General features: G+C 41.8%; 1 protein-coding gene across 1 annotated transcript in view; it reads left to right on the forward strand.

Moving 5' to 3' along the window:
* LOC311195002 (transcription factor 12-like) overlaps window positions 1-27,187 on the forward strand; it is a gene marked incomplete at its 3' end in the record, with an annotated part of 114,849 nt that overhangs the window by 78,990 nt on the left and 8,672 nt on the right. Inside the window, exon 5 of the mRNA XM_084268267.1 lies at window positions 15,031-15,095. Within this exon, the coding sequence (XP_084124393.1) occupies window positions 15,031-15,095 (65 nt within the window). The remainder of the gene's footprint in view (window positions 1-15,030; window positions 15,096-27,187) is intronic.

Consider the following 27,187-nt stretch of genomic DNA (forward strand, 5'->3'; position numbering starts at 1 on the left):
GGAAGAGATGCCATCCAAAGGGACATTGAGAGGAGGGCCTGTGCGAGCATCATGAAGTTTAACAAGGTTCAGCACAGGGTCTTGCACATGGGTCAGGGTAATTCCAAGCACAACTACAGACTGGGTGGGGAATGGATTGAGAGCAGCCCTGAGGAGAAGGACTTGGGGGTGTTGGTGGATGAGACACTCAGCGTGAGCCATTCATGTGTGTCTGCAGCCCAGAAAGCCAACTGTGTCCTTGGCTGCATCACAACAAGGGTGACCAGCAGGTTCAGGGAGGTGGTTTCTCCTCCTCTGTGCTCTCATGAGACCCCACCTGGAGTACTGCATCCAGTTCTGGGGTGCCTAGTGCAAGAAGGACATGGATGTGTTGGAGTGAGTCCAGAGGAGCACCTCTGAAGAGGACAGACTGTGAGAGTTGTGGTTGCTTAGTGTGGAGAAGAGAAGGCTCCAGGGAGACCTTATTGCAGCCTTCCAGTACCTAAAGGGGCCTACAGGAAAATGAGAGGGAATGTTCACAAGGGCATGGAGTGATAGGACAAGGGGGAATGGCCTTCAGCTAAAGGAGGGAGGTTTAGATTAGGTAATAGGAAGAAATTCTTCAAGTGGGGCCCTGGCACAGGTTCTCCAGAGCAGCTGTGGCTGCCTGCACCCTGGAAGTTTCACGTAAGGCCAGGCTGGATGGGGCTTTGGACAGCCTGGGCTAGGGGAAGATGTCCCTGCCCATGGCAGGGAGTTGGCACTCGATTGTCTTTAAGGTCCCTTTCAACCCAGGTCATTCTGTGATTCTGTGGGGTTTCTTTCAGGCTTTCATGCTGTAAATTATACTTGAAAAAGCTTCTCTGGGTTCATTCATCTTCCCCCTGCATACCAGGCTGGAGGAGTGATAATCACAACCAGGTGGGAATTTACTACGGACTTAAGGACGGTGTTCCTTGTATTCTTACTGTGAAGTCCCTTATTTGCTACTGCCACTGCAGTCTTCCACTGTCCCAGGAAGACACATAATATATCCCTAACATCTTTAATAAAATTTGCTCTGTATTTGAAGTAGAGGGAGAACAACATCCTATCTAGTGTGCCAGCCAGGCGGTGGAGCACTCTAATTTATTGCCCACTGTTTGGGAAGCGCTGGGATAGGGAAACGCACACCAGTGTTGCAGTAAATTTGAAGAATTTAAATCTGTAGATAAAAGAATTGTTTCCAGGAACTGTAAGGGGAGTTGACAGTTTCTAACACCTCCTGGACAACTTGTGTCCGTTTTGGCTTCAGAAGGAGAGTCGGGGTTGCAACTTGGGCAAACACTGAGTAAGAGTGAAAATTTGCAGGTGGTGTTTGTGCCCTGTATCAGGGTTTACTGACTCACTGAGGAGCTTCTGCAAGGCTCTGTTTGCAAAAGCCCATGAATGTTTTCCCCAGGTGACAGCGGTGACTACCTGCACGTGTGTTACAGCCCAGTCCGTGCGGCTCTGTCGAGGTGCCAGTGCTGTGTTGGCAGTAAGGAAGCTGCTTTTCGTGTCTGTAGGGTTTTCCTTCTCAGCTCCTGGAAGAGCAGGCTCTGCTCTTTGCCGATCCTGTAATCCACAGGGGCCTGTGGGGCGCGCGCTGGTGATCCAGCCTGGCTCCTGGCTTGGCGTGCGGCTGCCGTGCAGGTCGGGCGGGCTGTCAGTGGAAGGGCCACCGAGAGCAATGGATTGAGTAGCACCTGCAAGCGCATTCCAGCCGCCTCTGACAGCGAGCTGCTCGAACCCTCTGTGATCCTGAAGGGCCTGCGGAACCTCAACCTGGAGGCAGCGGCTGGGGGGTGAAAAGCAACGATAATTCTTTTCTTTTCGCTTTGCTAATGCTTTATTAATCAGTCTTGCCACGGGCTGGGGCCGATGTCGGCCTTCATTGAGCTGTGTTTCCAAGGGACTCGGTTGGAAGAGGAGCCTTGTTTCCACGTGGGTGTGAGGAAACGCCTGGAGGTTGTGTTTCCCGTCTGATGGGTTCTGTAACGGCGCAGGCACGTCCTAGGCCGCCGCGGACACGGGCGCGTTTGGTGGCCTTACCCCTGGGTCGGCCGGCCCGCAGTGTGCCGGGAGCCGGTCGGGCAGGAGGGGGAGCTCTCGCCTCGGCAGCAGCTGGGCCGCGCCGAGCGAGCCCCGCGGCGCTCGGCGGCAGCGGAGGCGGAGGGGCCGCGCCCCGGGAGCGCGGGCAGCCCCCTCCTCCTTCCCCCTGCCCCGCAAACTCTTCTTGGGAAGTTATTTTCAGGACAATTCAGATGTCTGTCTCCTTCCTTGTCCTTAGATGTGCGTGCGGGGAGCCAGGGTGTTGTGTCTTTGCTTGGAGAAGGTGCAGCAGTGCTGTGTGCTCTGGCAAAAGCAGACGTGTCTTTCAGGCTGTGTAACGTAGGGAAATGATTTTCTAGCTTAAAAGAGCAGTTGCCGTAGGCTGCACATTGGTTATTGTTGATGTGTTACTTCTTCGGTATCTTCAGAAGTTCTGACTGACTTTCTTAGAAGCAGCATTAAGAGTGGGCTGGGACGACATCCTCCTTTGTCAGGTCTCAGTCATTGCTCTGCAGCCCACCAGCAGCCTGCAGCGTTAACTTACCTGAGCAGTGTGGAGTGCTGGTCCTGTTCTCAGTGTGGCTTTTGGTGTCGGACCAGTGTGGATAAGTCAAGATGTGCCTAAGAGCACTGTGCTGACCAGTGTGAAATGAATATAGAAAATGAATATATTACCAGATAATATGGGGCAGGATTACATTATTAGTGAATTGGAGCCTTGCATCTTCCCCTAAAGCAGAAGGCTGTTCCTCATGATAGCTTCTGTTCTGAAGAGGGGTGTGCACTTTAATGCTCCTCCATCCCTCATGGTACCTTCTGTTCTGAAGAGAGGTGTGCACTTCAGTGCTCCTTTTGGAGAGAGAAGCAGCACCGACAGCCGAGCGCTGCTCCTCCTCTCTGAATCGCTGTGTGACTTCCTCCACTTACCACTTCTAAAATGGTCCCTGCAATATTTTTCTTTCAACTCACTTGAAGCCAGTGAGTTGGAATTGCAACAGGGAGCAAAGTTTGGAGTTCTTTGGCAGAAGATTTCTTCCTAAGGGTGGTGGCAAATGCTACTGTTACTGAAGTCTCTCTTCTGGTTCTGTACTTTGTTGGGTGATTTGGAAGCCTTTGCAGTAGCATCATTACTTGTAGAATTGAGTAACTTTTTTCATTTGAAGGCAGAACACCAGGAGGGGTTTGAAATGTTTGAGTTTGGCAAGAAAGGGCTTGTCTGTAAAACAATGAAATTGCGTTGGGGAAATAGTGTGCCTCTGTTCAGCCGAGGCGGGCTGAGGTACACTGCGAGCTGTTGTGAGCTGCAGCTGCATTTACCATCAAACACCGAGCTGGTGCCGATGAATGTTTTGTTTTTAGTGTCATGGAAACTGTGAGCCAAAGAATGGATATTCTATTCATCGGGGAAAATAGCACTTCACTGCATAAAACATCAGTTGCTTCCAAAGCAGGTCTTAAAATAGACTTTGTGAATATAACCCTAAAAGTAAAAGTGCAACAATTCAAACCACCTCAGTGCTACTTTGTTTTTCTATTAGAATATCCATGTGAATTAAATCAACAAAGCAGTAGTGGGAGTTTTAAGACACAACTGTGGCAGGCAACTCCTACAAGGATTCAGTGTTTTACTGTGCAATTTTTAATCTAAAAATGGAGAAGTACAGACATTTCTATAGCATCTTAATCCTTTTTATTGCCTTTCTTCAAATGGGTTGCTCAAAGCAGAATAGTTTTGGTCATCATTCAGTATCGTTTACTGTTTCATGCAGCATATTGGAAGTCGTAAAATTTGCTGCAGAGACCAGGTACCCAGGATGGTGCTCTTGTGGGCAGAGATGGAAAGATGGTGTGGAATAAATAGTGTGTGGCTTTCTGCGAATGCAGGAGCGTTTTTGCAGAGCCAGCCTGTAAAGAATAATTACTTAGAGGAGTTAATTCACTTGAATTGGAAAAGCTGAATTTGTTTCACTTAAATTTTTATGTTGGGGGCAGGGAAGTATGAGAACTGAGTGTAAAAGGTAAAGAGAACCCAATGCAGAAATAGATACATAATCATTGTCTCCAAGTGAGGGGGAAAAAAAGAAAGGAAGCTGAGCAAAGAAATTGGAGGAGCAGAAGTGATTTCACCTGAGTGATAGGAAGTTGGAGGGAAAATTGCCAGTTGCAGGATTTCAGAGCCCAGGATGGATACCGATTAAAAGGGGAGATGCAGCATTGTGCGTGGTGTAAGTGGTGGGAATTTCCTGTTGACTGTATTGTTCTCTAGCCTAGGGTGGTTTGGTTTTGGTTTGTTTGGGAGTGTTGTGCTTTGTTTTTAATTGAGGAATCCAAAACTGGATGTGGTATTTTAGATATGGTGCAACAAGTGCTGAATAGAGATGGACAGTCGCCCCCCCTCCCCCAGTGCTCTCTCGTGCAGCTTGTGTTTGAAGACAACCCGTCCTTCTGGGAGGACTTGGTCCCCAACCTGCACCATTGCAAGGGGTTAGTCTATCCCCTACATTTGTTATGGTTGAACTTGATGAGGTTCCTCTTGGCCCAGTCCTCTAGATTGTCTGCGTTCCTCTGAATAGTGGTCCTGCCTTCCAGTGTACCAACCGCTTCTCCCAAATTTTAGGTCTTTTTCAAACATTTTTAGGATGTTCTCTGTCTTCTCCTCCTGGCTACTGGTAAAGACATTAAGCTGGATGGTGTCTATATACTCTGTATAATTTGTAACGACAAAATTATAGATGCAGGGAGGTGGATAAAACCATAAATTTAGGTTGAAAAGGAATACATGAGAAGTAAAATAGGTGCTTGAGATGCTGAGATTTAGATGAGTAACTCAAGAGAGAGCAGGATCAAGAAAAGTCTTTTTTTATAAGTGTTTTTGGCTGTTTAATACCAAGGAGTAATGTGTAGTTGAGAGCTTACAGCAGAGATAAGGGCTAGATATAAAATGGGAAAGTGTCTTTGAAATTAATCCTAGTTTGTGTATAAAAGGCTTCTGGAATAATACGCAGGCTCCACAGTTCCCGTGCTGTAATGCGGGGAATTGAAATACAAGCAGGTAAAACAGATAGAGATCCAAACCCCACATGTCTTTTGCCTTCCCTCTTTAATACCATTTAGGCTTAGAAGGAACATTTTCACTTTGCAAGGCGTTTTCTGGTACTGCAGCTACGTGTTCCCAACCCCAAGGTAGACATGTGGGGTTCCCCATTCAACGCCTGGCGAGATTCCCTGCGGGATTTGCCAAGGCCGGTGTGCCTCTCGCTGAGGCTGGCCAGCAGGAAAGGCGAGGGTAATGGTGAGCCACAGAAGGCTTCCAGAGCTGTCTGCCTCCTCCCCCGGATAAATCTAGTTAAGGAACAGGAGGCTGTAGGGCCCTGTCTCAATCCTGCAGGCATCTTTTTCACTTGGCTGAATAAAAAGGCAGCTTGCTTCCTTACGTGCAGTTCAGAGCGCTCCAGATCAGTGACCTGTCTTCAGTTGTTTCAATCTGCCAACAAGCTCTGAATTTCCAGTAACACATTTACATTGTCAAGTTGATGATTTAAAAAAAAAAAAAGTAGTAAAAAATAAAAAAAAGACTAAATCTAGGGGCAAGGTTTGAGTCACATTGATGTCACTGAAAAATATTCTGGGATGATCCTCTGTTTACAGTTGCATCGCAAAACCCTGCCTGTTGCCTGGCTTTTACTCCCTTAATGCATTATTATATTAACAGAGTAATTAGATTATTCCCTTAAATTACTATTTTCAACAAGTAATCTAGAGGGGTTTTTGTCAAAATATTTTGCTGTATGAAGGCACCAACCTTACAAAAATCAACTGCATTGATAGTGCGTTCTGCCAGCTTACAGTGTAAAACCCCCACCTTTCCCACACATTCAGGTTGACTGGCATTATCATTAACGTGATCCTTTATTAATAACATTCCATTTTGGTGATTTCATTATTTATGATTTGCTATCTGAGGAATAAATGAGTTGGGTAATCCTATTTGCTTACTTTAAATATTGTACAACACAAACTTTCTTGCAGACATCTTGCAGTTCCTGAGTATTACGAGGCTTAAGGAAAAACCAGTGTTGATATTTGGGAAAACCCCTTTGTTTTTATATATAAGAAAATATTTTTATCCTTTTGGAGTCAGGCAGTGTAGACCTGCTGGATGTTGGTAATTGCTTTTACATCTTCCTTGCTGTTGAAATGGAAAATATTTCATCATTCTTACTCATGCTTCCAATTCTATAAAATAATTACTGCCATTACCATGGGTATTCCTTTTGTTCTTAACGTGCAGAGGAAAAGTGTTTTCCTTATCTGCTTCAGCCCATTTAAAGCAAGGGTATCCAGGCAGAGAGGTGGTAGTTATTGATATGTGAAGTTTTATTCTTTAGTTCATTGAATAGCACACCACGTTCCTCAGTGTGTTTAAACCTGAGACTTATGTTCACCTTGACCTGGGATGGGATTGTTAATTTTTTTCGTCACATTCCCATGACTGTTACAATCTCTCAGGAAGACTTTTTCTGTATCAAGAATGCCACTTGTCTCACCTCCCAAACTGAACAGGGAACACACGTTTTCCTTTGCAGCTGCTTTGGGTTTGCAGATTTTTGGGTTTTTGTGGGGTTTTTTTGTTGGGTTTGGGTTTTATTTTAGTATGACCTAAACAATATTCATTCTTCAGGTGTCTTGGCAGTAAGGTATCAGTGCCCTCTTAGAAGTGTGGAGGTGTGGGGTGGCTAGAGATGAGGGGATGGTTTTGAGATATCTGTTTGTGTTTTTTTTTTTTTTTAGTAAGTAGTTAAAAGCTCTGCATAGGTCCAACACCAGTTTGCTTTTCTGCAATACAGTCATGTTCTTTTATGCTGTTATTTTCAATGTTTTGGGGCTTGGTAGGATTGCTCTCAACTTCTGAACAGTCTGAAGTCCCTTACTGGTTTTGCACTGAAATAAGAGACCCTATTTTAAGCTCTCAGCATTTTAAGTGCTTTGTATTAATTCAGACTATAACTATTCTTTTTTTTTTTTTGGGGGGGTGGGGGTGGGGGCGTGGGGGGTTGTTTCACCTTCCTTTGGCTCCCCTGTCCTTGCATATAGTGGATGTGAACAGTTAGGTGCTTTCAGCCCCCAAACAGGAGGCAGCTTCTTTCAAGCACTGTCTGGTCAGGATTCCCCCCTTCCTGTTTCAGCAGATAACTTGGTTGCTCTGCTGTCCCTGCAGAAATTGTTCTCTTCAAGCAGTAATACTGGGAAAACACTTCACATGTTGTCTTGTTTCCTTCTGAAATCTGTTTTGGTGCCTAATGGGTGTTTGGGGTTTGGTTTTCTTTTGCTTTGGGGTTTTGGTGGGGTTGGGTTTTTTGGGGGGTGGTGGTGGGGTGTGTGTTTAGGGGTGGGTTTTTTCCCTTTCCTTTGAGCAGCTCCTGCTAGTCTGGAGACCATAGTTTGGGAATACCTGTGTTACAGACTTGTGTCTGTGGGATAGCTGTATGACCTGTGAAGGGAAAACCTTGAATAAGTTGAACAAGTCATCCACTTGAAAACTGTCAGAACCTTTGCACAACAGAGCACTGCTCTGTGTGTTGCCTAATAGAAGGTAGTTACAGATGCTTGATGTGTTTGTACCTGTGTTTATATAGAGAATGGGTGAAGGGGGAAATGTGTCTTTGATGAAGCTGGCTTTTCAAGTTTAAGGAGAATTAATGGATCTTGGATGTTGAGAGGAGCTATAGATACCTATACAAGTAACTTTTAAGATTTTTGTAGACTTTCATATGTATATCAAGTAATTCAGCAATTTGTAGTAAGTAGTGTCACCTACATAATCTTATAATCAGAAACAGGTGTAGCATGTTGCTGTAAAGTGTGGATTCTCTGTTCATTTCCAATTATAAAATCCTCTTGACTTTAGACTTAAGAATGTACTTGATGTTCAAAGTCACTGAGTAATTTTTGTCCTTACATCTGGGACAAATTCCACACCAGGAGAGCAAGGGGAGTTTTTCAAGTTAGTTGCAAGGAGCAGCTTGGTTAGTTGCTTGAAAATTTTAAGAGATGAGGAAGGTGGCAAAAGGAGAAAACATTAATAGTGAAGACACTTGGATACTCTAGACATAGTCGAGATGGATAGGTCCATACTTAATTTAGTTACTAGTTTCTGGATGTTGAGCATCCCTGATTTCCCTCCTTCTAAGTATATTTTTATCATGGTAATTCTTAGTCTGTTTCTTCCACTGGATGTTCTGTCTGTGCGTAGCATGAATTCACAGGTTAATAGAGCAGTGACATTATTTATGGTAAGGTCAGCCTAGGGTAGACATAGTAGTGGAGAATTGAAACTAAATACATCAAACAGCTCTTGAAGAATTATTTGGTCCACAGATACTTGCCCACATTTGCTTGGGGGAGGAGGAGAAGAAAGCTCTTCATTCATCTAAGAGGTCTGCGCTCCCTCTTTTCACCGTGCCCTCAGTTACTCGTGTGTATCTTCCCACCAGAGACTTCAGTCAGTCCCTTTTAGCTTTGCAAACATCTGATTTGTAATTTAGCACAGGATAAGCCTGGTGAGTGGAGGGACAGGAATAGCACTGAGGAAGGAGCATTCATGGATCAGCTACTGATGGAATAGAAATGTTCTCAGTTCGACGTGAGCATATAAATTACAAGTTCATAGGGTCAATCCAAATATAATGTGGAATTTAGTCCCCCCCTTACCTCCTGTGTGTTTGAAGTACATAAGAGCATTAATAAATTGTTTTTATAGCAGATGATGTGTGCAGCGCTCTGCAAACTGACAAATTTTTCCATCTTTTCTTAGAAGTACTTACAAATCAATGGGATGAAAGTGTCAAAGGCATGTCTTTGGGAAGCAGGTTCTTTAATACCACTTCACACACTCGTGTTATTTCTTTCTAAAATATTGTGTTAAAGAAATGGTGAGAAATCCCTTGACTTCTGTTTTTAATGTCTTAGTAAATGTACTCTGAGATTTATTGCCTGGTCAGTTCAATCAGCAGAATTCTTAGTGAAAGACAGCTGCAAATGCCCCCACAACTGTAAAACGTCTGAACTGTTCCAATCTTTGGAAAGCACAATGATAAAAACCATGTTTTTTCCTCAGATCATCTTGTCCAAATGTCAGGAAAAGCAATATTTTAGTATTCACTGTCTAAAGCATTGCTCCTAAGTTGCAGCAGCTAACATGGAAAGTGATTTCCAGGTAACTCCAGTTTCAGAACTTCCACATTTTAGATCATTTAGGTATGAAAAATAGCTCTTGCTTCAAATTAGAGAAATAAGTGATAGGACTGGATAGCAGAAGTATAATGCTGTCTTACAAATGAGAATTTATGGCGTGGAGAATCCTGGGAGGTTTCTGGCAGACCTGAGACTGGACAGTTAAATCCCATAAATCTCATTCAAAATGATCATGTCTTACTTCTTGCAGATTGAGTTGTTCTGTAGGATCACGATTTGTCAAAATTATGGCCAAAGGAAGGAGTAAAGGGTAAATCTGCAGTATAAACCCCATCTTTGTTAAACCTTCTCTTCTCCGTTGTGGAAAAACTGTTTTGTGAAGATGTTACAGCACGGAGAAGAAAAAAATATCTAAAATAATGCCATTTTTTTCAGTAGTCACAGTCTGTGCATACCATTGCTATATTCAAGAGTGCATAGACCAGCGTTCTTAAGGATACCTGCATATGCTGTGTTGCTGGTCATCACCTGGGCATGGCATTCCCTGTTCAATATGGTTGTGTTTTTCCCTCTGGTCTGTTATTTTATTAGGAAATTCTCTGGTGAGGTGATTTTGTTACGTGTGGATTGCCTGTTAATCTTCAGGTTCAACATGTGTACTAGGAGTGTGCAGACGATTCGCATTATGAAGGTTTCCTTGCGTTATTAAAAGGGAAGACAGGGTGGATGAGTTTGCAGGGCTTCAAGGGTTATTGATTGGGGAGCTGCTTGCAGTCGGGAGACTGAGCTAAGATGGAGCTATGATGAGATAAAGGCTAGGTTAGGAAAGTGATTACGACTGGGGACCTGCTAATCACTGACCTCTGTAGGGATCCCACAGTTTATCACTAATCTCACTTGCACTTAGCATTTTCCTGTGTTGCTGCTTCATTGTTCATAGCCGAGTGAATCATTTGGCCTGTGCTGAACAGGAGGAGGGTGCTGCAAGTCCAGCAGCTGCAGTTGTTGGCACTGGCTTGCTAAACATCCTCAGCGCAGCCAGCAGCCTGCGTGCTTGGCACACATTAGCCAATAATGCCTAAACAAATTGTTGCCAAGAGAATAGGGAGGTCGTTTCTTTTAAGCACTTTCTTCAAATGGTGTTGCTTCTTGTACCTGTTTCCTTTCCATGAGTTGTGGCCACAAGTATTACCAGGGAAAAGACGTGTGATATATTGTGAACACACATCAAAATATTCACGTGTGTATTAGGTGCCTTGAAAACACTAGAGATGAGATTGTAGGTATGAGACAGATACTAGAACTGTGACAGCCTCTATTAATGAGTAGGGCTGATGTGGAAGAAGAGGAAGAAAGGATTCTTTGGGTGCTGTGGGAAATGTCTGGATTTGTAGTGAAGCTTTTATGGCTGCATGTGTCAGCCTTGCCTCTGCCAAGGCAGCACACCAGATCCTAGGAGCAGGGCTGGCCTTGTGTTTCCAGCAAACAACTTTTTGTCACCATACTGAATAAAAATGTTTAACACCAGTGAGATTTTAAAAAGGACACAGCAGGGATGTTCTTCTGTAAGCTGCACGGTGTGCTGCATGGGGGAAAGTGCTACCAAGAGCTGCAGAAAAGTGTTTGTGCTGCTGGATGTTTTCCTTGCATCATCCATGTGTATGTACCTATCAATACAGCAGCTTGTTCCTTGTTACATTGGATCTGCCTATGAAAAATCATCTGACTGTCTTTATGCAGCGTGTAGGGAAGATGCATGTTATGCTGAATGCTTGGTTACCTAATGGGGGGGGGGGGGGAAGAGCAGTGTAAAATGGATTTATAGGCAAATCTGCCAAAGCCACTTCAATACCTTTGAGGGTTTTTTTTTTTAAGTTCTCAGCAATGTTTTGTTCTAATCTGAGTTTTAGTTAGACTCGCTGTTGTGACTGGTTAGCAGTGTTTTTGAGGATGAAGCGCTGGTTGGAACTGTGAAACCATGCTTCAGGATTCACTGCAAGATGATTTGCTGTACAAGTAGGGCAGACACACTTCATGTCTGACAAACGGAGCAGCTGCCAGCTGTGGTCACTATGGTATTCCTACTGGGTGATAAACATTGCTTCATTAAAAATCGTGGTCCTTTTTTATACTGCCAGCCAAATAAATTCTGAGCAATGCATACAAAGGTCTTAAGACAGTGAAGAGTTAATTCTGTGGGAATGGAAGTATTTTTTGCAGAGTTATGCTGTCATCCTCTCATAAACCAAGCATTATCTAGAAGCAGTGGGGAAAGGCTGTTTTACTACTGGCAGGCATTTATAGCACATTCACTGAAGTAGTCCTCAGCTGAGTTAATGCAGGGCTGTTTTCAGCTCACTATCACTTTGCATCTTGCTGTTTCAGTTCATTCTGTGTTAAGAGTATTTAGGCTGCACAGCTGTTATACAGATAGATTTATTATGGAATACAATTCCTCACGCTGTATTAAAAGGCTATATTAAGTTGTGAGCATATCATGTTTAGACAAGCAATTGCAAGAGGAAAAATAATTATTTACTAAATGCCTATTAATGTTAGAATTGGTACAGAATGTGTCAAGGTTTTGTGTTTATGATGTTAAGAAATACTGGTGGATCGGAGAGCTCAGTGGGATTTTTTGTGTTGTTGGGTTTCTTTTAACTCCGTAGTCCTTGGGCTTTAAGCCTGTCAGATAGCAATTAGGTCACTGATGTTTTTCTTGATGAAAACACATGAAACTTGCTTTAAAAAAAACCCAAGCAACCAAACAAAATAATCCTAACAAAGTTATTCCAAGTTAGTTAAAGATTCAGATGCCTCGTGAGTTGACCTGCGTGGATCGAAGATTTCTGTACACCCCCAACTCAAATGTCTGCTGTTTTGGTTAAAATCTGGTTAGAAGACAAAATTTGGGGATGTAGAGTGACCAATACATACGTTTACTGTGATGCTACTTTATAAGCAAGGTGTAGATTTTGCTTCTGAAGTGACAGCACATGAGTTCAGAAACATGTGAGTTAGGAGGTATCGAGGAGCTGATGATTCTCAGCAGCCTTGTGTAGGAAGCCTTGCTGCTCGGTCTGGTGGGATGTGTTGGGGTTGAGAAAACTGGCCAAAGGTGCTTTACTTCTCCTGAATGTTTTGTGAAAATAAAAAAGGATCTGGAGAGGAACCAAATTTAATTTGGGCATTACTTCACCTTCCCAGCCCCTGTGTCTGCGCTCTGCCTTACAGCCACGTTTGCACAACCCTGTGAAAGGGAAGTGTTCAGTGATGGTTTTGTTGTTTAGTAGTTTTGCATACCCATCTCCTGATTAATGTCAGATGCTGTAGTGAGTTTCCTCATGTCCCCTTAATGCTGAGCATTACTGTTTCTGGATCTCCAGCTATAATAAAGATGATGTTATTGCCATCTGTGTAGTGAGCACTGAGACTAGACCTGAGAGAGGGATGGAGAGGATAGGACCAGGCAGAGGGTGTAATACACTTAGCACTCAGATCTTGTGGGGTAAACCTGCAAGAAGTTTTAGGGTCTGCCTTGACTTTCAGTATTATGAACACTGGGAGTCCAGTAAGTTGTTTTTTTACAGTAACCTCTATGGTTTTTTTGTTCTTCTGTCAGTCTGTAGAGAATTTGAATCATTAACAAAAGTATTCAACTACTAAAAACCACTAAAAGGATTCTGCTTTGATATATTTGGCTACATGTTTGAACTTCATTGGATGCCAGAGACTGCCTGTGTATTGATCAGATGTGTTATGTATGGGATTTACCTGTTGTTAAACTGATGAGGAAGTGTCATCCTCTTGAACTTGACATTACCTGCCTTTCAAGCACTTGACTCACTGTGGTAGTAGTTCCAAAGTGTTACTTATCTCTTTCTATGGATAAGTAGGTTTGCTCACAAGGCTTTAAACAGTGAGAATAGCACTACCTATTGAAGTTGTTGTTGAAAAATGTGTACTTTTAACATTGGGACACTGTGTGGGAATAGTTTGGGAGACTACAAAAGGCACCATTTTGTACTTAATCCTATGTTGCTTTCCAAACCCTTACTTGAAAAGCTTAGCCATTTGAACACAGGTTAAGTGTTAATTTGCTCCAGCTTTTAATTCTTGGTAAATATTCAGGCAGTGCAGCATCAGGCAGCCTTGATTTTTCTCAGTCACTACTTAGAACCAAATTTAGTATAGATTGGGCTACTCTAGACAGCTTTTTCCTTTAGTCTGAACCTGCCAGACTTTTAAAATTATAACATTTAAATAATGTGATTTTATGCATTCTTATCTAACAATTTCTTGCTTGCTACACAAACCATAATTTAAATAATAATTTTTCTAGCCTCTGTAATTGACTCTTGTACAAATATTTGTTTTCAAGCCTGCCTGGAATACTGCATACTTCAGTCAAAGTTGTTTATCATGTGGTAGAAGATTCTCATTTTCTGGGAAGAAAGTGCTGAGTCTGGCTTAATATGAACAGCATGATTCATCCTGCTTCATATAATTTTGCATGCTAGGTATTTTATTTCCTTGGTGCCCGATAGTTGTTAGAGAAAATTGCTTCAGCAGAAAAATGTTCACTTTTTTCCTCCCTTTGTTATGGCAGAGCTGCCATTTTTCAAACAAGCTATTGTTGACCAGACTACCTGGAGTTATCAAGATGATAATCTTGCAGAGATGTTGTTCCAGGAGATTCAAGCTTCCTCTTCCTCTCTGCTTGCACGACGTGCACGTTGCAAAGGAACAATAAGCATACGTTATTTTTTCCTCTTACAAAATGACAATTAGGGATTTTTGGTAGTAAGACCAAAAACAATCAGAAAGAGCAGAGGAAGTCCTGTTCTAGACGTGCAGTTGCAATAGCATGGAGCCATTTGTCACTGAAATGGGAGAACTGAGAGAAAGGCTACTTTTCTTGTGAGGACGGGAGGATACATGCATTATTTAGAGGAGGGAGTGCCTAGTTGGGTAAGATGGGATTTATTTACTATTATGGTTTACTAATGCTTACCTTTGGATAAGACTCTGAGTGGTGTTGTGGGGTGTTTCTTAGTTCTGTGTCATAATTAAGGCAGGCACATGCACTTGGTGTTTTTGTATGCACGTCCTTGATGACTGATCCTTGACATGGTTCAGCCCAGACTCCTCGTCACGATTTCTTTTATAACAGTGTTGATTGATAAACTTATCAGCCCGTTGGAGAATTTCCACACCGATTTTTAATATACACACATACCAGTCTGGCAGCATCAGCAGCAAATATAGCACCAAGTAGTTGTTCTTTATTGACAAATACATTGCAAATGCCTTGCAGCATCAGAGGGCAGCCACTCTGCTCGAGGCACTATATCCAGGGTGTGCTATCTATGGGCAAATACTGCACGTGTGGCAGAAGAGTCTAGTTTGCTGTGTTGACCCCTTGTATTGCTTGAGTTTTGTACCCAAATGGCATGTCCCTGAAATGGAAGGACTAAAAACAATTGAAGGGCTGAGTGTCTAAAGCTGAATGGTCCAGCCATGGTTCGGTTTTGGTGTGGGGTCAGAGTTGAAGTCTTTGTTCACTTCCACATGGTTGTGTTGTACTGCTTAGTGAGTATGTCCCCTATTACAGTGGTGCTCTTGGAGTGTGTTACATGCAAATGCCTCAAACCCTACGTCTATTCACACTGTTCAACTTTGATGATGCCAACAGATTTCCTGAATAGCATATGTAAGGACACCTGATGGAGGTTGCTAGCAGATTTTAAAGAGAGCCTAATTTCAAATGTCTTTCTCTTCCAGGAAAAGCCTCAGACAGAGGGCCATTTCCCTTGTACGGCAGAGACACGGGCTTACCAGGCTGTCAGGTGAGTACAGTGACAATTCAAAGCAAGCAGAATAATCCAAACTAACATGCAGTTTGTGATGTGACTGTGTTGGGCTGCTCAGCACGCCAAACAAAATGTGCTCTGCACTTTGCAGAACAAATCTTCTGGGCTCTGTGTGGTCAGAGTGCCTTGCACTTGGGTACATCTGCTGAGCGGAAATCCTTTTGCTGTGTGCAAGTGGAACTGGTTCTGTAGCTCATGAGCATGGTGTGATGTTTTTAGTAAATGGGAGGTTGTTACTAGTCTGAATTTATTGAGCAGTGTGCTTCAGTTGTGTGTATCACATCTCTCCTACAGATCACTGTGAGGTTAGTTTTCTTACCCCTTTGCAGTTACTCCTTCCTCCTTCCAAGTCTGCAAGCAGAATTGCAGACCAGTACTGATTGCACATCATGGTTAGTCACTGATACTTGGATTTTTCATGTGTAAATCGTTAAAATCAAACCAACCCCAAAAATGGGTAATTGCTGAATAAAGTTCATTCATTAACTGCTTCTCCTGGTGGAGATTATGTGCATTTTTAAGAAAAACAGTGTTACTATGCTCTTAATTTTGAACAGTGAGCTAATCCAGTACAATACTGTATCATTTTTGTGGGTTTTGATGATGTGTTTTTTAACTAAGGAAACCTTATTTTTATGTCTCTCTAAATCTTCATTTTAGAGTAAGGATTTCTTCCATGTTGTTTCTAATAATCGACATTAAGAATACTCTGATCATTGTTTAAAAGTCTGTTTTGAACATATAGGAAGTTTGAATGTTTGAAAAGTATAATTAGCACTTGATTGCACTCAGTATTTGTTGACAAAGATTTTAAATAACTAATATATTATGGTTTTAATTCCAAGAAATTAATTCGCTACGGATGTTTTCTCAAAGAACAATCTTGTTTAATTTTAGTATAAGTAGGCAATTTGCTTTGAACTGGTATTTTCAGGAACATCTTTCTTCTGGAGGCTAAAACTTCTAATACAAGTTTGACATCTTGGTTTTGAGTCTCTTACCTAGTAATTTGGGAAGCGTGCATGGGCAGCACCATGTGGCAGTGCAGTCCTCACAGCCTTTCCCCCATTAAGAAGGTACCATGCTCGCAGTCTTTACTACTACTCTGCAGCACAGATGTGAGGAACAAAGACCCATTTGTAACTGTATGGGTGAGCTTTCAGTAAGAGCCTCACAAAAAGCACTGCAGCTCTCTCAGTTCCAGTTATAGGCTTCACATTATTGCCGGTCTAGACAGTAAAACATTGTATGAGAGTTATTACTGTTGTTCAAGTAACTCTGTGTGTGCTGTATTTAAATATAATAACTTCAAGTTGACATCAGTTTGGAAGCAAATTAATTTCCACGTTGCTCTTTCATTAAGTTAATGTTCTGTATTGGAAAATGGGTTTATGTTAACTTTGCATAAAACTCTATTTTGCTTTGCAGTAATGAGTGTAATTCCTGTTGTTTGGCTTCTCACTGAGGAAAATGCTTTTAAATCTTCTAATTGTTTATAGCTAGTCCCATTTAATACTAATTTTTACATATAGCTATTTTAAAGCCAAAATCTTGTATGTATTTGTTTCCATTAACATCAATTTCTAATTTTGTTTGTTCCTTTGATACGCTTCCTACTGTTTGCTCTCCCATAGTTTCTTCTTCCTTAAACATTTTTAGTTTAGGGAAAAAAATGTTGATGTAGGTAAACCTATTGTTATATATTCAGGACAATAGAAAAAATACCAGAGTTAAATTTAAATTAAAATAAAATTTAAAGTTATGTGGTAAGTTATAGTTAGTACTTCTATTTGGTCTAACAGTGAAATCTGACAGGATTTGAAATCAATTGCTAACTTGGAATGTGGTGGGATTTCCGAATCTTTTGGTGTATGTTGTATTTTTCCTAAATGCATGGCAGTGCCTGAAATTCAGCTTTCACAGGAGGTGCCATGTTTGAAAGCTGTCGTAGAGAAGAAGGCTGAAAGCCATCCCGAGCGCTCATTTTGACAACCCGAATGAAGAGCCAGCTGCAGTGCCCCTGACATGCTCTTATAAACCTCTAGAGAGGGAAGAGACTGCATTATGACGCTGGCTTTTGTATGCCATTGCTTAAACATACTTTGAAAAAGTTTCCCTGATGCCTTATCTAAATATCATTGTAACAAAAGCATCTGACTCTTGTCTTACAGACAGCGGGCGCAGTGAGGAATCTGTGCTCTTCTAAGTCTGCAGAGGCTAGAAATCCAGTAGATGATTAAGATGATAAGGAGTCCTTAGAAAACACAAGATGTTAATGCTTGTACAGGGCAGAAGGTAGCGTGGGTATCTTCTTAATAGTGGGTAACTCATAGGGGCTATTTCAGATTGAAATACTGGAGGAGAGCTTATGCTGTGGTCTAGATGTTCTCCAGGAGGTTGACAACCCTAGGGAATTACAGTTTCAGGTGAAGTGCCTCATCTAAGGCCTTACCAATGTGGCAAAAAGAAATTCCCTGGGTCTTTCTGACAATACTGTTAATTTCTTGCCGTGCTGCATTTGACTTTTTCATAACAAATACCCAGTCGTTGGATTGTGCTTGATTGGGGATGGCCTAAAATTTCCAGTACCTTCTTATGGTAATGCTGTCCAGCTCATCATTCCTCAGCCTCTATTTTTAAGTTGCCAAGTTCCATATGCAAAAATGTTTTTACTTTTTAGCATGTTGCTCCTACCTTCTCTAAATCTGTTAATGCGATTTTGAATTCCAGGCTTGCACTGCAAACTCCTTCTGCTTTATTTGCTTTGTGAATTTAGTAAATGTGGTCTTCATTTTTCATCCAAGTCACTAATTAAGAGGTGGAATGATGCCCAAAGCAGACGCCTGCAAAGTCTCAGTTAATACATTCACCCAGTGTTGATCCATGGTCCTAGCTGCTGGTTTTTAAACAGCTGTGCTCTGTATTCAGCAGTAGGTTTAGTTGCCGTTGGTTCCTTAGCTCACCTGTGAAATGTGGAAGTAGTAAATGCTGTATTAAAGCATCCCTTATGCTGTCTGAGAAGGAGGTGAGACTGGTTTTACATGGTGTATTGCAGCTGAATCCCTATCGCTGCTTTGTCATGTTCTGGCATTTGCAGTCTCTTTCTCCCAGCAGTTTAAATCAGTGAGGAATTACAAGCCACTGCTATTCTTCTCCCTGAAATAACCAAGAAATCCTACTCTTTCCTTCTGTGTTCTCACCAAACCACGAGTTCTCAAAGACAGTGGCTGAGGTCTCTGAAGCTGTGAGAATGGCAAGAGCCGATCTTCTGAGTGCCTCCCCAACTGAAAATACCCAACTTCCCCAAATGCTCTCTGACCTGTTCTTCTCTTACCAAGGTTTTTTCCATGTCATTGGTGTGAATGGTATTAATAACCTGGTGTGGATGTGTGATGAGTTTTAATTTGTATTTCCTGTTAAGTATACAGAGGGCTGAAAGGAAAATTCTCACGACAGCTGCATGTGGAAATACTTGAGCCTCTTGCTGTCACTTCTCAGCCTTTACTGAGTGACCAAAGCAGTGGCTCCCATGGACCCATGGTTACCTACTGGCTGTAAGAGTGGTTGATTTTCAGTGTAGCTTAAAATTTGGTGAAGAACTGCGATTCAGGTGTTATATTTAGTCTCGAGAGTGTAAACACGGCTAATTTCTGAACACTTTACAAGCAGGAGGTGCACACGTTCAGGTTTTATTTCCATCAAGTGTTTTCACAAGCCAACAGAAGCAGCCTTGAGTACAGCACTTTGCACTGAGCCCGTTCACACAAACAGCAGTGCTGAGTTAAGGTAGTTGCCTTTGTCTGGAGTTGTGCTTTTCATGTGGTTTAGCATTAATAAGGTTAGTGGTTTGTGTGCTGCATTAAAATCTCTGCTTGTCTAGTGCTTTGCAGTTGAGTTCTGAATACTCTTCCTTTTTTGGCTCTGTTGGCACTTCACTGCATACACTTTCTGCTTCTGACAGGTCTGTGCTGTACGCTGCACCTTTCCAACTCTTACAGCCTTTTTTCTCTCCAATGTTTCATAGACTATATAGACTCTTAAGCATATGAGTAAGATGACAAATAGAGGCTTATGTAGAGCTGGTTTAGAGGAATTGTCCAAAACCTTTACCTGGACAAAGAATTGACAGCTTTTAGAAGAAATGTAAACAAAAAACGTTGCTATTAGAATGAAAAGCAGTGCTACAGAGCCTGACACGACATCTCTGTCTGATGGCAGATTTGAGGAGGGCAGTGTCCACTAATTTTTAGCTGGATCTAGATGAAGTTTTCAGAAAGCTTCCTGTAATTTTTTTTTCTTTGCATTTGTGTCACTTACCACTGAAACTGCAGCTTCTGTACAAGCAGTAAGATGAGGCTGCAGATACTGAGTGCATGGCTCGCATTTACAAGGTCATCAGAAAGGTACCCAGCTGTCGCTGTGTGCTGCTTTGACAGGTCTGAGGGCTCAGAAAGCCAGGAATCTGCGCTATTTTCAAAGTGAAATTGAGATAAATGTGCAATACGTGTGGAGCTGTTAGACTAATTCTTCTAATTGTTTCTGTGGGTCTTCACAGAAGCTGACTTGATCCCCATGAGCCTGTCAGTGCCCCGGCTAATTGGCGCAGAGAGGGGGGGATGCTCCTTTAGCCTAACGGCGCCTGTTCTCATGTGCCTGGCAAAGCCTGTCTCTCCCCACTGGCATCACTAAGCTGAAGATACTGAATTATTTGTGACTGTCCCCTGAATGTTCTGGTTTAATTCTAAACAATCACGGGTGAGAAACAGCCGGTATGGATTTTTTGACACGTGGAGACAGCACGTTTACACTCCCTTCATGACAATGTCAAGCCTGCATGTGAGAAAGGAGCTGGACTCGAGTGCTCAGGGTGGTGAAGGGCAGGCAAGAGCTGAAGAGGCATTCACCAATTTTTGTTTGAAGTGTAACCTTTCTATAAAGCAACTTCACTCCCTCAGTTTTTTAACTTTCTAAGCTGTATGTTCTGTATGATGACAGGACACTTCCAATGTTACAAAATCCATTCAGGAAAAAAAGTTAACTTATGCTAAATCTGTGGTATACGTGAATCCTGGAAGCAGATATGCATTTTATTTACCAAACACATTTTAATTAGTCTATGTATATATATATAATACTGCTAAAATATATACTACTCTATTTATTGCATGATGCATATACATATGCTACTATATATTTCATGCTGCATGAATTTAGATGATACTGTGTATGCTCTCTCTGTATATTTAATTAGCAGTGGCAGGTGGATTTTTCTCATTTCTGCTGCTGTTATTAAAATAGTTTTGTACATGTTGCTGATAAATACAGCTGTTTGCAATCTTTACTTTTTGGATGAAAGAAGAAAACCCCAACAGAAAGCTGGTCCCTCAGTGTTTCCAGTAATATCACTGCACCGTTTTCCCTTCAATAGTCATCAGCTTTGCTATTGCTGTGAAGCTAATGTGAGGTGACTCATTTAGCAGCATATTATTGCATCATGGCAACATGATGCAAGGCACATCAGGCATTATTAAATTAGCCTGAATTTTGCAGTATGACAGTAGCATTTTATGCACATTAGCACCATACTTAGTGCTCCTTATGGGAATATACTTCAAGTAAACATATTAAGACATAATTTCAGACAAGTTTTCAAGATTTACCAGTTTCTTCTTTATCTGGGGAGAGAAAAGCTTCTCTGGAATATTAAGACAGATGTAGTGGCCTTTGTGAATCTTTTGTAGTTCTTAAATGACTTTAAATGCATGCTGTTAGTTGGGTGGTACCTTGGAGAGAAAAATAAGCTGACTTCTCACTGACTGTTGAAGTAAGCTGAAACAAACTCATCCATCTTCTACTGTTGCTATAATTGAACATAAAAACATTCTCCTTATCTGGGTGCCAGTCAGAGAAAGCTAGATTTTACATGCCTGACTCCCTTACACTCAGAAATATTATGGAATTTAGTACAGTATTGGTCTTGGGCACCTGGAATTCATTCGTACTGTTGGCTTTTTAGCAAAGAAATGTGGTCGCTGTTTATTGACTTAAATAGAATGTCAGAGGCTTGCAACTTGTTATCTGCAAATTTGCCCTTGTATTAAAGAATGAAAAGCTTTAGTTATTAGCTATTACATCCTTCTCAGACTAAAAAGTTTATTTTTGTGGGGGGGAAAAATGAAGTCTCTTAAACATACTATGAGAGTTTTGAAACCCCAACTGTGCTGTTAGCACCAATTTCTTGGGCAATTTAACAGATGATCACTTTTTCAGAAGAAATGTTTGTATAGTCACTAGTTTGCCTCCTTGGAATTTAGGACTTTCAAGCAGTTTGAGCAGAATGCAAGTCTAAAGAACAATCTGGCAATGCTGGGGAAGTAGTATCTCAGAGCACTCTCTCTCTAACAGCAATCTCACAGGCTGAAATGTAGTAAGAGTAAAACTTCTGGAGTTTGAGGTGTCTAGGGAGAACACGGAAGCCTGCTCAAACTGGGCAACTTTCCTGTTACTGGTGAGGTGGTGAGGAACGTGCAAGCAAGAGTGAAAGAAGGTATCCTTACCTGGTAGGATGTAGATACCAGCTTGCTGCATGGAGAAGAGGTAATAGGACTGAGTAGTACCAATTTAAATGTATTTAATATGATCATGAACTACATGCTTGTGAGATTGTACATAAGGTATCATGGAGAATGTACATAAGGTATCACGGAGAAGATGAACTGGTTCATTTTTTAAGTATCACATAACACTAAAGAGCTGGAAGAGTATGCACACAGACAGAAATGTGAATGTTGGGAGGTAAAAGCTTTTAAGCATGTTTGTGGGAAGCAGAGATGAGATTTCCCGATAGAAATGGGGGAAGCAAAGAACTGTATGAAAAAGGCAATTTGAAATACAGCATTTGTAAGAACAACGAACTTGGAAGTGGCATGAGTGTAAGAGATGAGTGCTGGTGAGGGGTGGGATAGAGCAGGGTGTTAGGCTGTCTGACAGCTGCCGTGTTACTTCAGATGGGCAGAAGGTGGGTATTTGTAGTGCATCACGTTTTGAAACGGGGTGTTCTTTGCAGCTGCTCAGCAAGTCTTTCTGCATCTGCAGGTGAACCCCTGGATAGCAGCACAGCAGTGTCTCTCTGCAGTTGCTCCTCAGGTGCTTTGCATAGCTTGTGATGATCCATTACTTAGTACAAGGGTGGTTGTTCTAGACCCCTACTAACATGCTTTACTGTGGCACTGTACATCAGAAGTGAGTGCTGGATGTGTTGCTGGGAGATGAAAGAACTAACAGGACAACTGTAGAATGGATACATTAGGTGGCTCTTTGTAGAGCCAGCAGTACTTTGTAGTTTCTTCTTGGGTAACCTGATGTGTATCTGAAGTTTGCTCATGCAAGCCATCTCACATCCAGAGTTCGGCAGTTTTCATTTCTTCCTGGAGGTATTCTGTTTGTATCCTGAAACTGTTTTCTATTGCTTGTCTCTAAGACTTCTATCCCTGTCTGGCTTCCTTGAGAGAAATAATTAGGCAGTTATTCTGTGTTGAGGATGTGCCATCTGCTCCTATGATATTCCAGTGTTATTGAAAAGGGGTTGTTGTTTTTTTTAATGGAACTAATGAAAGGGTTTAAATTAATAGAAAAATTGTAACTAGCTTGTCTCAGGAATGATTTGAAATAGGTCTGTTTAGACCACACCTAGGCTGTAGAAGCAGCCTTGGCAGAAGAGATGCTAGACTGTAGATAATTGTCTGTGGAGAATGTTAGGCTGGACCTTGAAGCTCATGCGCCTCGGATCCCTTCAGGCTCGGGCTACCATTTTGTAGCTTGGAATTAAATTTTAGAATTGACTTTGGTGCTAATAAAAGCTGTCAGGTTGCATTAGTGATGGACTCCCAAGGGTTTTTTCTCTTATCTCTTTTGTTAAAAAAACCCAAACAAGCCCTGCTGCATCTGTTAAACGGCACCACGAGAGCTCTTCCTGCTCACTGCTGGCAGTGTATCTGAAGATGCTGTGGATGCATCTTTCCAAGGATGCAGAAAAATCCCTCATATTCTGCATCTTCCTTATCTGTAGGGCCTTAGGAAAGGTTACCAGCAGTGGCACCCATTGGTTTTCTTTATTTCAGATAGTTTTAGAAACAGTATAGAGAACGTGATGCCAATTTGAATCCAAGTAACACCGAGTTGTGGAAGCATTCGGAATTTTAAGACTTGCACGTGTGGGGTTTTTTAACATGGAAATAACTAAAGCTGACAAACTGATTTTATTTTGTAAGTTTCCTCTTTCTAATCTCCTCTTCTCTGACACCTTTGATATCAGGTGTCTCCCTAAAGCAGATTTTCACAGCTGAGCTATCAATCTCTGGGAGACATGGGTTCTGAAGGAGCGGCTGACACAATGTTAACTGAGGCAGTGACTCTGGATTCTGCCAGCTGATACCATCTTAAAAGGCTGGGCTGGGGAGAGGGATTTACAGTTTAAGGGCAGATGGGATGTCCAAACTTCAGTCTATTTTCCTTCATTTTACATCTCAAGTAAAATCAAGCAATACTAACTTTCTCTTGATTACGATTTATTAGAAGTGAATTACTTATTGTGCTGTTGGGAAAATCGCTCCTGTCTCCCAACAGATGAGGAGCCTGCAGAACTTTTTTAGAAAGCAGAAATGTACTGGGCACAGGCTAGATGGCTTTTTCCAGAGCTGGAGGTGACCACCTGAAGTTAATCGGGGAAGACATCCCCGCAGTGAGGCGGGTAGCAGGTGCTAGGGACTGCAGCGAGGGGAGGGATGCTATTTATAAAAGGGAACAGTTCTGCAAGGAATCCTTCAGAGTGTCTTGAGCAGGCAAACTGTTACTTGTCTTTGCCCTTCTCTTTCTCACACTATTTAAGGTTGGCAAATTTGGCCTCCTTGTAATTTCTGATGGTGTTTGATTGTATTTAAGGTAATAAATATGCTGTGAATTGCTATATATAAATATAGAGAGAGTACCTTCTGCATTGCTGCGCGAGCAAGTAAAAAGCATGTTGCACCATGGTGTGCAGATACAATTTCTTTGGCCAATTACTATTTGTCCTCAGCTAATCTTGCTGCCTCAGAGCTGGGTGCTTCTCAATCACAAATTTATGGTATTATTGGAGGATGGGGAAAAGATTAGCTCAAGTCTTTTCTCCCAGCCATCCCTGTCTGTATAAATGAGCCGGGTTGCGCTTTGGATTTTCTTCAAGTATTTATTCCTTTTGTCTAAAGTTACTCTTCTATGTTGAGTCCCCATTTATCTTCCTTTCTTGCTTCACGGGGTGATGAAGTTGCTTCTCAAGCTTTGCATCTGCAGAGATTACTGTTCAGTATTTACTGGCTGGGCTGGGGGAGGCTGTAGCTGGAGCAGATAGGCAGTGGATGGAAAGACAGCTTTGCCGTTTTGATTCCTCTTCTGTGGAACCAAACCATCCAGCTTGCACTGGTTTCTGCTGTGCTGAGTGCTTGTCAAGATGACAGCGCTCCTGATGGCACAGATTTTAAAGAGCAGGGAGAGAGGGGTAACATTTATTAAGGAGAGGGGAGTGTAGTTTAAGATCTTTACTGGGCTTGTCTATCTGTTTACTAGCACTCTAGTACTGGACTCAGCTTTCATGTGATCATATGTGAAAACATACGTGTCTTCCATGTTAAGTCCTAATGGCTGCTATTTTAATTACAGTTTTTGGGCTGTACTTTGTTATGCACTTTCTGACTTGGTCCTCAGAGCAAGTGAGATTTTTCTCTTGGTTGTGTGGGAGAGGAGATGTACCAGCTGCCATACCATACAAATTAAACCTTCTACTAATGGTCCAAAATCTTTTAAAATCATTTTGCTGAAGTTGCAGAGGGAGAAACAGATGCCAGGATGGTTTGTTTCATAATATTCTTTATAGTTTGACTTTTGTAGATTAGATTCAGCATAAAATCTTCTCTTCTAGCGCTGATTTCTCGTGCTCATATCTTGTAATCATAGAGAAAAGCAGGAAGGCTGGTACCAAAAAATTAAAAGTAGATGAATAGCCCTTCAGCTGCTTCTCTTCTGACATTTTTCAGTTCTCCACAAACCTTCTGCTTTTGTATAATCACAGTAAGGAAGCTGTTCAAATGACTGTTTTCACATTATAGCGAAAAGATTCAGAGGCGAAGGGAGGGGAGCCTGACCTGTGATCACAATGCTTAGTAATGCCTTCCTAGAACTCAGTCAGCAATGCAAAAATACCTTGCCCGGAGGGGGATGAGCGGAGACAAGCTGAGCCAGCATAACCTCGGGGATTGGACACCGACATCAGCAGGGTGCTGCTTTTAGAAGCGTGAGGCAGAATTTGTAGCCTTGCCAGTAGAGGTGTCAGTGCAGGGAAGCTGCTCTGGCAGGAAGGAAGGGACTCGCTCAGTGTCTGTATTGATCGGGAGCTTTAAAGCCATTCATCTGCAGCAGGAATGCAAAGTGTTCCCTTCCTGTTCAATCTTTACTCCTCCCACTGCTTAAGGAAACATATATGCAATCCGGAATAAACTTCTCCCCTCCCTCTCTGTCCCTGTGCTCAGCCTCAGTGTATGTACACGTAACCAGCACTATCCCTGGGAGCAGATCCCGCTCAGGTATACACACTGAAGCAGCAGTGTGGGGGGATCCAGCAAAGCTTTGGTGTTAAAGGAGAATACATCGATAACTTGATGTTTTTCACTGTTAACATGAATTGGGGTGACAGTAAAACTAAATGTCTGTTATGTTGTCGATAAGGTTGCATCACTGCAGTGCTTAGTACCCTAGGTAGCTGTTTTTTACTCCAGTGAGCTAGATTAGCCTGATTACGCTGGCAGGATGCGGTTGATGGATGACTGTCATTATCTTCTCAAACCTGCGTGATACTTTAGGTATAGGAGATGATAATTAAATTTTCAAGAGACTACATTGAGATTATAAGATCTGAGTGTTTTTTTGAAAATGAGGAATATGTTTGCAATTATCAGCGTGTTGTTAGAGGATCCTCTCCTGAGACGTTTTATTAGCAACCCCTGATTTCCTTTAAATTGATCAAGGAAAAAATGCTCCAGTTATCCTATAACACTCTAGATGTTGTTTTGTTTTTTTAATTCTGATATTTTCTTCCTCTTGAAACAGACCAAAAATGTATCCGATCAAATCTATTGGTAATGGCTTGAAGATGTACAGGTTAGCACAATATATTTAATGAAACCTTGTTTGAGACAAAACACTAGAGAGGATGATAATTAATGCCTCATTTTCTGCCAGTTGCTATTGATTACTCATTCAGGGTCCCTTTGTTCTGAAAATGGTAACACTGTATTTCACATTACTATTTGATGATATTCTCAGGATGAGATTCTTTAACAACATGCTGATAATTGCAAACATATCTCTAGAATTTAAATTTAAAATGAATTTACATCATATGTCAGTGTTTTTCCAAATTCAGCTCCTATTTTGGAGTGCATATTCATTACAATTTCCAAAGATTGCAGACTTGAGTAAAGTGAAATTCAGGACTTTACATCTTGGTTATATTTTTGGTTTAAATTGCATGGTGTGGAGCTCAGGTGAGCGGTCTTCTTGCAGCCCAAACCTGTGTTCTGTACTAGTATCTCACAGAGTAATTGTTTGTTGATGTTTTATTTTTGTGCTGGGCTTTCCTTTGGAATCCCACTAGCAATATATACAACTTTGTTGGGGATTTTGCAAGTTTAGCAGAGTTTTACTTTTGTTTTGTTCCATTCTTTTAAACTAGCTTGTGCAAATTGCCTGGTTTATCTATAAAGTAAAACGTGGAGTATTAAGACGTGTTATATACGTGCTTTAAGTCTCACTGAATAAAAGGACATGTACATGAAATTCTTGCTCTGCCCAGTGCATAAGGCAAGGAACACACTTGCTACCTGCTCTATGCCGTTCTGGGAAATAGAGAAATGCCAGGTGAGCTTGTCTGCATCTGTGTGGTGGATGATGGAGGGATTTGATTTAAGTTTACTTTACTTTTACAGGTTTACTTTACTTGTACAGAACAATCTTATTGAACCTCCCGACTTCTAACT

This window comes from Gallinula chloropus (genome assembly GCF_964237585.1).
Source record: "Gallinula chloropus genome assembly, chromosome: 9".
NCBI lineage: Eukaryota > Metazoa > Chordata > Aves > Gruiformes > Rallidae > Gallinula > Gallinula chloropus.